Raw genomic sequence first — 12,665 nt, forward strand, 5'->3', positions numbered from 1 at the left:
CGGCCTGCAGGGCTGACCCCACTCCGCCCTGCCCGCAGGCAGCGCCTGGCGCTCTGGGAAAGCAGGTAGCCGGAGGCCTCGGTCCTTCCCGATGGAGGTGAGGTGGGGGTGAAAAGATATTGGAATTCTGTGTGAAATCATATACAGTTACAAGATCTACATATAAAAATGTGTTAAAATGCGTCAAGGCCCAAATAATTCAGCCACTGACCTAGAAGGAGCACTTTCTAAGAAACACAGGGTTTTTTTCTAGGCTTCTGAAGGAGACCTGCCTCAGCAGCACCCCCGGCACAGTGCTGACCGCAGGCAGCACGCCCCGATCCCAGCCAGGACCGTTGGCCTTCCCTGCCCGCTGGAAACGGCGTTAATCCCACAGGCAGCGCAGGCTTCCCAGGAAACTGCTTGCATAGAGCCTGCTCACCACTGGTTGCTTCACCATTCACTAGCTATGTCTCCGTTTTGTAAGCTAGTGACAACAAAGCTTTTCACGCAGTAAAAGCCTAATACATGGCTATAGGTTGTTTGCCATGAGGATTCCAAACATTAATTGAGCTGTCTTGTACTTCTCATTAAACTTAAAACCAAATATAGTGGCACACAGGGATAGGAAGTGTAGTTTATGATTATCTAGTTGCTCTAAGGTGTATGTCTAAGTATGTGACATCATGGCAAAAGAGAGCAGCAGGAGGGAAGAAAGACAATGAGCAGGAGGCAAAACACTGACTAGTCAGAGCATATCCTTGGAAAGACACTTAAATTGGAGGGGGCGGGGCGCAGTTGAATTATTAAATTACCTATTACATGCTCTACAAAGTTAAATGACAGTGTTGCTAAGGCTCACCATGCACTATTGTGGTAGCTTACATGTGCAAGAGAAAAGCGACTGTCAGACGGATCCTGGAATCCATAGATCTGCACACCATCTGCTGTGATGGTCCTGTCCAGCAAACCGTCAGCACTCCTTCCCAGCTATTCCTGCTCCAGCTATTCTGCTGATGTTAATAAACAGTATGCTGCTCTGGAAGTGTTTGATTATCACACTACATGAAAGCTATCTTCCAACTGAAAGCAGCAAGTTATGAACCTGCATCAAACGTGCTGTGCGTCAGCTGTGACTAGCTCAGAATTGTAACCAGAACCCCAGAAGCAAGACTGGATGTGCTTGATGCCATCCCAAGATAGGCATCAGTTCAGGGCCTGACATCTCCAGGGGGATATTCAGATATACAATGAAGTAGAAGGATCCAGATCTTAAACCAAAGGACAACATGGTATTAGAAATACAGACATCTTTTCCAGGAGCTTCATAGGTTGCTGGACACTTCTGTATATCTCGTCATCAGCTTTGTATCTGACAGCAGTGAGCTGGGAGGACAGGTTGGGTTTTGTCAGTGAAATGCTTTTGCAAGTCAATAGTAGGATTACTTAACCTCTCCCTGTGGACCTTTACATACTATGCACCTACCAGTAACAGTGGAAATAGTTTGGTATACCCACTTCCGTGGTATAAGAGGACACGCTCAGAAATCACACCAAAGAACTACTCTCTTACTAGGAGAAGCATTATCCTTCTCTGCAATATGCGTAAACACCAATATAACAAAATAAATATATTTAGCAAAATAAAATGAGCAAAAATAGCACAGCAGCATGGAACAGATACACAACAGAAGAATCTGCAGTCTTAGGTTACCAGTTTTCCTCCTACTCCTCTCCATCAGGATGCCTGTTACAATGTCAGCCTATTTTCACAAGCATTTTGAGGAATCTTCTTCTCTCAGATATCATAGAGAGCATATACTCTCAAAAGAAACTTCCAAAAGCACTTACAGAAAATGAACATGGGAAAGAGAAAAACTCAAGATATAATAATGACTCCTTCACAAAAGAAACTTTACACTAAGATTTTAAGGAAGTTGCCTGGTCCACACATCAGACCTACCTCCCATTTAAGTTCTACCAAATGAATCTGTCAGAATGCATTACTTCCTTGGGACAGCATCGTCATCATCATGCACCTTCTTAATGGGCTCTTTCTTTAGCAGAAGAAGGTAAGAGGTATGATTGTATCTGCTAAATTATCATTAGGTGAGCCGCAGGCTTTAAGGGTTGGGTTGTCTTTTACAAATCCTGAATACACAAGTCTTTCAAATAACTTTAAAATAGCCACACTACTTACAGCCATCAAAATGTGAAGCACAGTCATTAAAATGAGATAGATTTTTTTCTGAGAAAACATAGACTAAGACTACTCTGAAAAAGACATTCATTTCAGTGGTTGCACCGAGAAAGACTAATGCAGAAATGAATTCGTATTTTCCTTCTTAAACAAAATAAACACAGAAAGTACATACAAATAGCCAAAGAAATATTACAGATGAAAAGGGTTCCCCTCATCCTCTTCTCACAGTGTAAAACAGTCCTTTCCATGTAACAGCTAAATCTAAAGCATATGCCACTGAAAATGGAATTTCACAGACAAATTCATGATAGTATGAGGCAAGACGTGCTCACTTTCTTAGGGCTGAGTGATTTGCTGTGAGGCTAGTACAACCCACAGCTCAACAGCAATGTTTTGTAAACAATATAACTAAATGCTTCCTTCTGTGCCTTGTGGTTGCCTACAGAAGCTGCCTTCCTACCCTGCCAACATGACATTTCACTAATTCAGACAGCAGCACTTCTGAAGAGACAAAGGTTCCTCTCTGCTGCTGACAAGAACTATATGTGTTTCTGAAGTCACTGCTAGTAACTTCTGGATGTGCTGCCTCCCAGTTCTAAAACCCTTTATGAAAAAGCCTGAAGGGGGAACAAGCTATAAGAGAAGAGCACTAGCTAAGGAATTCTAGAAGATTTAGTCTTCCCCATCCTATCTAACAGGAAATGGGCAACGCCAACAGAGAAAACTGATGGCCAGCAGCTCAGCTTACAATGCATTTAAGCATTTAAGGCTGACAAGGTCCACAACTCATCCTTGGTTACCTTTACTGGCAGAGGCCTGGGATGACTCTAGCTGCCAGATGAAATTCAAGAGGAAAACCCACATTGGCACTTTTTCCTGATACACCTCTTCTGCCTGCCGGTGCAGATGGCCAAGTTCCCAAATAGAGCTATTCCCTCTGCTGCCTGAAATAAGGGAAGCTGATGTACACATTTAAACGTCATTCACTAAGGGAATGGCAGGGATGCATACAAACTATCACATTACACTGAGCAGATCACAAGCAATCACGGAAGCCTAGGTTTTGTATGTCAACCATCTAGCATAATGGCAGTTTGATCTCTCACAATCCCAATATGGTTCTAGAGACCAAGCTCCTGTACATTCATTTAAAAAATAAGGTCCTTCTTCCAAATGCTGCTAGTTCTCAGCTTCAGCCTCTTCACAGAGTCTCTCCTTCCAGATATCTAGTCCACTCAACCAGTAGTCAGTCAAACACCATTACGTTGATTCTGGGCAGCACACAGGCAAATGAGTCTGCAGTAAGAGTGTTTAGATAATGTAGGAGCTTTCATTATAGTAAGAATCCTCCTCAGAGTCCTCATGGTCACAGCTGTTCATCAACAAGATGGAGTAGATGGAAGAAATGACACTGCTGTCATTGTCTGTGGCTGGTTTCACCAACACCTTCTGTTTCTCTGCACTCAAAACACACAGATAAAAAAGTTAGCAGTGACCACTGTACCCACAAACTCTAAAATTACTAGTTCTCTGTGAAACTTACAGCCTCTCACTGTCAGTCTGCAATAGGTCTTTCAAGCTGCAGAGCATAGGCCTTTTCCTTTTCAGTTTTCAGCATTAAAAGAACAAAGAGTTGTGGAGGTTTTTTGCTTGTTTGTTTTCTTAAGATTCTTGTATGCCTTTTTCCATTAAGATAGCACAGATGAGGAGACATTCTCCATCCCTTCACTGGCACACAAGTGGCAATGGAAGTGGCTTATAGTGCCTTGCCAGGTAAGGAAGAGAGAAGGAACAAAATATGGTAAGAAGCTCTGAAACCAGTAAAGGTTGTTCAGGATGCTCAGGGCCCCATCAAAATCTCCATACATTTAAGCATGCAAGCTGTCCTCTTGATGCCTACCAAGGCTCTTGGAAAGGCTTCTTGGGAAGCTCTGACTGAGCTTCTCAAGTGCCCTGTGCATCATTATTCCTCTTTCAGCTAGTTTCTCCTTAGGAAATCCTGTTTCCTAGACATATAGTTATCTTCATCTCAATCAAATGTTTCCATCCATGAATAAAAAGACTACATGGAAACAATTCATCCTTCCTTCCGAAGCGTGCATTGGTGAAGCTAAATGATTTCCTATTAGTAGTCGTTTATATAATTAGAGCATCTATCACATATGAAGGTAAGCTATAAGCTTATTTCCTTTTAGTTCAAACAAGCATGAAGACCACTGGTTTACAAGACAGAAGTGAAGCAGGCTTCCATGAAGGAACCACTTCATCTGATCACCATTAACTACTGGATGAGACACACCAGTAGTGCTACGGCATAATCTGCAGATGTCCGTATTACAAGAGACCAGTGTCAGGTCTGCAGAGGTGAAAGCAATTCATGAAGCTGAGCTGGGCAGCCTCTCAGCAGGGTGGCATTTCCTGAGACAATTAGCCCATGTTGCTTAAATAGGTTATAATTTCAAGTTTGAACTAACACTGCTTAGCAATGTCATTCTGTGCCACCACAAAGAATCAAAAATGTTTCAAAAGCACCTTTTATTAGGTAAAAGGCTTGACACACTGCAAAATGAAGGATCATGCAGTTGCCTCTATGAGGGGAAAACAAAATAATTACTTAAGGGAATACAGGAATAGAAATTTTTTCAGGGATAGCAGAAAAAGACTTCTACATTTTTCAGCACCTAAATACCAGTGTGAAGTGCTCTAGAAACAAATTTGGAAGAGGGAAGCAGAATAGGAACACCTCATACTGGAGTTTTACTTAAAGCCATCACTATAATGTACAGTGTTTTAGCTACCACTAGACAAGAGGTTATGCATTTAAGCAACAGTGGCTTTAATTTCACAAAAGTAACTTGGCAGAGGAACTGCCAGTTCAGCTACATGTTTACATGACACCAATGTTCCCTTCAGATTCCAAAATCTAGCACACAGAAGAGAATTCAGTTTCTCATCAGCCACTGCTCTGCTGAGTTTTGCAATCTTGTAGTCAACAGTTTAATCAAAAGGTAAAATTTTCAAGGCCCATTCCATAAAGCTTTGCATTTATTTAGCCATCTCTTCAAAACAGCATAAGCTTTAGCATGGTTAAGCTGTCCCACTCAACTGTGGAATTCATACTGAAGTCTTTTTCCTAATTTCATTCATTTCATTTTGTTGTGTAGTTAAGCTAGTTACACAACATACCTTAAAATTAATTTTCTAGTGTTTCTGCTGCATTTCCTGAGCATCTCCTTGGTATGTAGGTGCCAAAAGAAAGTTGTACAAAATAGATGGAATGAGAGATTGTACTCATCATGCCACATCCACCCACCTCTCACCTTTCCGCTCTCTGATAAGGGTCAGGCGATGCTCTTTCATTTCCACATCCAGTTTTTCTACCATCCTGTCAATGCAGTTATCCAGCACCAGAGAGCGTGTCTTTGATTTGATCTCCTGCCTGCAGATGGGGCACTCCACTTTACGTTTCGTCCACTCATTAATACAGTAGGAGCAGAAGCTGTGCGCACAGTTCAGAGTGACCGCCTATGGAATTTGACAGAAGGATAGTTAACAGAGCATGCTTGCACAAGCATTGTCAAGAAAAAAAAATTCTGAAGTCAGGAAAACATTAGATGAACACTTCCTGTAAGGGAAGCAAGGGGAGAAGCCTGAAGCCCCTTTGCTTCAGCCTTCATAGAGGTTACACACAACAACTCTCCCATGCCAGAGTGCAGACAATTTCTACAAGTCAGTTAATGAATTCACCATAGACCATAGCAAGTCAGAAACACAGAGAAAAAGAATTAATTCTAGTATAAAATTCCCCAATTTGAAAAGGATAAATTATGGAAATATACTGATACTGCAGAATAGCATCTTGCATTACTGAGCAACCAGAATTAAAATTTCAGCTAACTCTTAAGTCATTATAACAAGACTAACACATCAGGCTTCCTGCAGTAGAAATGAATAATAAAACTGAAGATCTAGCAAAACACAAACAGAAATAAAAGTCTATGTTCCAGGCATAGCCTATCACTTCTAGAATCAAATTAAAGTAGGCCAGTTTCTCAAAGAGTTTATCTGAACAATATAAACGGTCCAGGACTTGACTGAACACTGCACCTCCCTTCCTTTACTAATCTCCTCCTATATCTAAACCTGAAGCTGTCCAACCCAAATCAACTTGAAGCAAGGTCTCTTACAAAATTATTCTTCCTCAAGTAGGCTGCCAGCAGCAGCTCAGAGCGCAAAGTTAAAACCATCCAAATCTTCTGCAAGCCTGTATGCATCTCAGGATTAAGCACTCATCTCTGTGCAGGTAGTGACATTAAAGCTGACATTGCTGCCCAGAATTAGGGTAGACAGAATGATGGTCCTACCCTTACCCAGAACTCACTGTGTGTCTGTTGAGACTGTTGAACTAGCAAAGTAAAGAAATAAGCCTGACCATAGCATTAATAAAGCTAGGGAAAGCTTACCAAGTCTCTTCTTGCAAACCCATACTAGTTTCAACATACCTCAATAAAGTGCTCAGAACAGATTGTGCACTGCAACTCATTCTCCAAAACATCGTTCATCTGATTCAACACCTCTTCTTTTTGTGCTCTCACCTTTTCCTTCTCCTCCTAGTGCAAAAGTACACATGGTCACATACCAACAAAGAACAAAGTTTTATTCAACATAATATTGGCAGGAAGTGTGTGTGCAGGGGAAGGTAGCACAAGTAAAAATATCCAAGTGTCCACATGTCAAGTCTATACCCAGATCTGTAACCTCTCTCCTCTTTGTAGCCATGGCAGTAATAAAAATATTCCTCATCCCTGTAGAGAACTTACAAGCCAGAACAGCAGCTGTTTCCAAAATTCCCTTCAGCCTAAAGAAACTACTGACAGGATCAATCTTTTCAGAATCTCTTTCACCTCTTCCTGGCATGTGTTTTCTAAAGTCAACAGAACAGTTGTTGTCTGATGTAAAAAGCAACACACCCAACAGACAAAATGCTTCAAATAGTAAAAAGAGGAAGCATAAGAATTTAAAACATTTACTTGCATTTAACTGTCCGATAATTTTTTTATTGTTGTTTGGAGTTAAATTACACTCCTAGGTACCTGCTCTATCTTCTTAAAACAGAGAAATTCTTCCAATTGAAGCTATACTTGAAACAGGAAGAGTTACAAAAAAAACATAAAGCAAACAGCCAGAGGTGGATAACATGATAATTTCCAAGGATAAAACACAGGAAAGGATTTCCTTCATTATTTTCCACTCATCATTTTGTGTCAAGGACAGGGAGAAATGTTGCTTATTCATTATTCAAACTCCATGTTGTTTCAGTCCTACACTCCCTTGTAGGATTGCTGGAACACTGCAGTTTTACTTGAATGAACACACATTAACTGAAAATGAAGCACCTCACTTTTCAAACACACTGTTGTTGGGGTTTTTTGTAGTTTTGGGGTTGGTTTTTTTTGTTTTTTTGTGGTTTGGGGTTTTTTGGTGGTGGGTTTTTTTTTCCCTTGGTTGTTTTCTTTAAAGAACAGTTTGAATGGACCCACTTCTCCAGCACAACAAACAGTTCAGGTGTTCTGGGCTTTTTTTATGATTGAGAAAGATGTAGTAATGACTGTTCAATACTAATTTAGGAACAGGGCAGGGTGTATCCTCCTCAATCCTGGAAACTAGAGTCAGCTACCACCTCAAAGTAGAGGAGGTTTTCACCATAAGAGACAAAATATAGTCAAGACCAATGCTAAATAAACCATTTCCTCTGCTGCAGCATACCATGTTTCACTTATGAATAGAACTAAGAATTTGGTTATTCCTTACCTTGGTTTCTTCCAGTTCTTTATTTTTGGCTTGGATTATCTCCTCAAAATCTTTTTTACTACGGCTCAGTTCCTCCATCAAAGCATGATGCTGTAACAGTACCATCCCAGAAATTATAAAAGGGCATTATAAGCTATCCTATTAAATATATGTGGCCATAATCATGAGATTCAGCACACTCATTTCACCTAGTCTCCTCCTAATAGAGCAACACGTCTATATGAGTTGGGGTGTTAGGCAGTTTAGCCTTAACTTAAAATTGGAATGTAGCGCCAGTTATTTATGACCTTCCCAGTGTCATGGCACTGCTCATTCCCTCTCCCAGGTTACTCTTTCACTTCAGTTAGACTTTATGGTCACCATTTTGAATATACAGTATCCAGGGGTATTTGACACATAAAGATCACAAAAACCTGTCCTTGTATGAAACTGTTTTCAGATTAGCTTTCAAAAAGGAAAGACCTTTTGCAAAAAGCCTAGAAAACCTAAGTTGTGGCAATCTCTTTCAAAAACGTTCCTGAACAAGAGTGATTTTTTTCCATCTGGTTAAAATTGCAAAACCAACTCCCCTAAACAGATACCCAGCAGACTTACCTCACAAAAAAGACCAAATTTAAATAAACAAACCCATTGCAGCTACTTAATGCTTTAGATTTGAGTGGACATTCTCTCAATATGTACTGGCAAATAGCAACACCCACAAAGGAAGGTCTGCTGCTTTCTGACAGGAATTTGGTCTGTAGATAAATATCATCCAATCTGCACCTAAAGCAAAGTCCTCATTTCTACCAAGAGCAGTAAGATTTAAGTATCAGAGTCACACAGACCAAACCTAGACTCATAACTACTTGCCTCTTGCAGGACCTGGGCCAGCTGCTCCTTCAGATTTTCTTCTCCATGTTGCCCCTTTACTCCCTGTGTAGGGAAGGAAAAGAGGAAATAAAAAAAAAAAGGACTTGCAGAAAGCAAGGGACAGAAAATTACTATTTTGCACCCTCTCTTTAGAGGTTATGCTGAAAGAAACAATTCTGGTTTTCAGCAAACCCTACCATGTCCCACTCTAGTGTTACATGTGTAAGACAAACTAGAGCAATCATTTACTGTGAAGGGTTAAAGTGGATGCATCATTTACAGTTATATACTTGGAACACCTCTAGCTCTAAAGGCACCAGCATGTTCATAGAAGCAAAGAGGTCATCAACAGCTTAAACATGAGAAAAAGCTGCAACTCCACCTTTGATCACATTCAGACATACCTACAGCTCCAGTGGAACTTCCAAGCGTGCCTAAGCACACAACTCCAGGCTTTCTGTACTTCTGATACAGGTATCTTGCTTTTAGCAGCAGACTTTAAAGGAAGTAGCTGATAAATTATGAATCTCACTCCAAGATGAATCCTTACTTCCTTTAAACTAGATTTCGAGCAAACTTGAATAGAAAAATTTCAGTTTGTTATCTAGAAAAGCTACTTACCAACATACACATAGTGCCAAAAAGTCTTTTTTGAAAACAAAATTTCCTTCCCTCCAGGGATTAAAAAAGACACTAATTCACTTGCTTGGAAAGGGAGTGGATTTGCCATGCAAACTGAGCATTAATTCAGGCATATACCAAAAGAAATTCACACTTAAGGTGAATTCTTTTCAACTTGTCCTCTCTAGCCACAGGAGGTCAGGCCAAGACTTCTGATTTATTTAAAACCACACTTTTTTACCAACTGAAAAGCTATACCATCTTGCTGTAATTTACCTGTTCGTAAACAAATTAGAAAAATATCACTTTGTACCTTTTTCCTAATTCCCTATGCAGCCCAATCCTTTCTGTCTCTGCACTTTCTTTTGGTACACGTCTGGAAGTTAAATACTTCCATGGCAATTTTAACAGGAGTAATTCATGCAAACATTGTTTGTTACCGTATGGTTCAAGATCTTATTTTGGATCTATGTCTTATATTAGAAATTAATATAAATGAAAAGACACAGGCCAAAAAGAATACCACCATTATACCTCTAGGTTCTGCTGCTCTTTACAGAATGTCCTCTTCAGCTCTTCCACCTGTCGCTGGTGGTGCTCTTGCTCCATGCACAGCTGGTCTTGCAACTCCCGCAGCTCTTGCTCCATTGCCAGGATATCCTTCTGGGCACACTTCCTGCGCTTCTGCTTCACATTCAGAACTGCCGCCTGCTTCTCCTGCACTTTGACCTTTAACTCTGTTATATCTACTAGAGTTTTCCTCAGCTTTTCCAAGCCAGTCCATGACTCTGCAAGACCAGAGCCCTTCTGGTCCTTATGCAGGACAGACACGACTTTCTGAGCATGCACAGGGCTCCTACATACTGGACCCCTATCCTCCTCACTTGGTCCAGGAGGAGGCAGCTTGACATCCATCTTCTCTGTGAACTGTGTGGCCTCTTCTACCTTTCCCCATGATTTACCCAAAGGTTCACTGTCAAAGGATATTCTGTCTCTCTTGGATCTGGAGTTTGAGGGGCCTTCTGATCCAGATGTCTCCAATTCCTCCAAACTAAATTTACGCTTAGTTCTTGAACTCTTAGCTTTCCCCAGGTCGTTCCTCTGGGCTAAAAAGGGTCTGATTTTCTCCCATTCATCTTTAATTACTTCATACTCATATTCAGCACTCTCTTTGTTTTCCAAAGGCACTCCCAACTGGATACGGTCTCCTTCAGCAATAGGATAGGCTCTTGAGGGATCCAGACGTTGTTTGTTAAGCCAGACTCCATTTAGACTCTGCCAATGAAAAGAGAATCAGCAAAATTTAATATGCAGTTACACAGTCCTCTACAAGTTATTTCTGGCAACTGTAAACATATCCAATCTCTTCAGTGTTGCATTAAGAACAAGCCACCTCTTTAAATAAACTTTGCAATACCCAATTTATTGGCTTAGTGTCCCATTTATTAGTTACTGCATTCTATTACTTACCATGCATTATCCCTGCATTACAGATTTTCTGTACAAGCACCAAGAACAACATTAATAGATGCACTTGTGCAGAAGGAAAAGAATGCTAAAGGAAAAAGCTACCCAAAACCTTCAGAAATAAAAATTAACCAATAAAAAGACTCCACAGTAGATCATTGTCAAGAACATAGAATATTGCAGTGATTATTCTTGACAATTAATGTCACCCGAATTCCAAGAAGAAACTAGAAAAGAAAAAGAAGCATAGCTTATACTGCTTAAAGGAAAAAGACAGTTCTTCATAAATACAGAGGGAATATAAACAAGAAGGAAAATGTTAAAGATAATGTTCAAAACAAAAGGGGTTGTAAATGAGATACAAGACTAGCTCAAGAAATAGTTTTGAAAAACAACAAACTGATATGCACTTAAGATGAACTGCAGAATCATAATTGACATATCTCAAAGACTTAAACTGGTAGCAGTGATAACAGAGGAAGTGTTAATTGTTAACCTACCATAGTTGTTTTTAATCATGCAATTATTGTAAGTTTTCAAGTTTATACAAGTACTGCAACACAGTTTTCTTTAAGAGCTGTGTAACTTTCATAGTAGCCACTATTAGTGGTTATGAATAGTAGCTCCTTTCTGACTAATCTGGTGTTGATCTCAGCAGCTTTCAAATCCCGTAACACGTCAAACAATTTTGTTCTACAAGTGCATTTTAAAGCAAATTACTCATTCTACAGCTTTCAGCCTGAATGAGAAAGGGGAGAGATCATGATATAAAAAACAGGCTAGTGAAATTACAGTGAAACATAGCTGAGAACTCTGATGTCCACACTTAATTCTAATCAGCTGAGGAGGACTTTCAGAAGAAACTCGTTGGAACATACCATAAAGCATAGTTTTTCTAAGAATAAATTTTTGTTGTAGTTGATTATATCTAAAGCACCTGTGTCACTACAATAAGGAGTGTCAGTTTATCCTTTCTTTAGTAGGACAAGAACATTATCCTTTTGAATACTGCCCAAAATTCATGGGAATTTTTTTTAAGACAGCAACACAAAACAGGTTCACAGTTGTCTGAAAAATGCTAACCCAAGATAGGAATCTACATTCAGAAAGCAATCCAGTTTGCATCACAACTGCAGCAGACTGAAGCTTCCTGTTGCAAGTGCACAACAGGCAGGGCACATTCCCATGGACCTTGTATCACACTTATACCATATTTTATCATAGCTAATACATTGCTTGAGCCCGAACAGGGCATTCTCTTCAGCAAATCTCAAGGCATAAGGTCTTTAAGCAGTTTCTGTACCTTGTTATCCTTGACAGTCCACTGCCCTTCTGCATTTTGCTGGAAAACACAGTGCTTCCGAGAGATCATCAAGGGACAGGTTTTTGACACCAGCTGGTATGTGAGATCTAATCCTCGGCCTATAGTTACCTATAAACAAAGTAGTTTAGTAACTGCAATCAGCAACAACATGGTAAATTCAGTTTATGTCATAAACACTATTTCTTCAAAGCAGTACAATTATTTGTGGGTCTCAAGATTACTTCTTACCCTCTTCTTTTGCTAGTTGCATCTGCTCAACTGTCTGTGAACAGGAAAAATGCAGAAAAAAACAGCCCAGAAAACTACCATCAAAAACATGCACATACAACCACGCCCTAAACACACAATACTGTTGTAAATCACACCATCAATTGCACGGCTCAGAAACTAAGCTACATACAGTTCATA

At 40.1% G+C, this 12,665-nt stretch overlaps 1 protein-coding gene across 1 annotated transcript; it reads right to left on the reverse strand.

Annotated features, from left to right (window-relative positions):
* Positions 1–3,369: 3,369 nt before the first annotated feature.
* RNF8 (ring finger protein 8, E3 ubiquitin protein ligase) lies at positions 3,370–12,359 on the reverse strand. The gene is made up of 7 exons (XM_010015036.1): positions 12,237–12,359; positions 10,001–10,741; positions 8,846–8,908; positions 7,994–8,083; positions 6,685–6,792; positions 5,503–5,707; positions 3,370–3,639 (listed from the first exon to the last, which is right to left on the reverse strand). Exons 1-7 carry the CDS (start codon positions 12,303–12,305, stop codon positions 3,494–3,496), a joined length of 1,422 nt encoding a protein of 473 aa, XP_010013338.1. The 5' UTR covers positions 12,306–12,359; the 3' UTR covers positions 3,370–3,493.
* Between the last annotated feature and the right edge of the window lie 306 nt (positions 12,360–12,665).

The sequence above is a fragment of the Nestor notabilis genome, unplaced genomic scaffold (assembly GCF_000696875.1).
Source record: "Nestor notabilis isolate BGI_N333 unplaced genomic scaffold, ASM69687v1 scaffold1395, whole genome shotgun sequence".
Lineage (NCBI taxonomy): Eukaryota > Metazoa > Chordata > Aves > Psittaciformes > Psittacidae > Nestor > Nestor notabilis.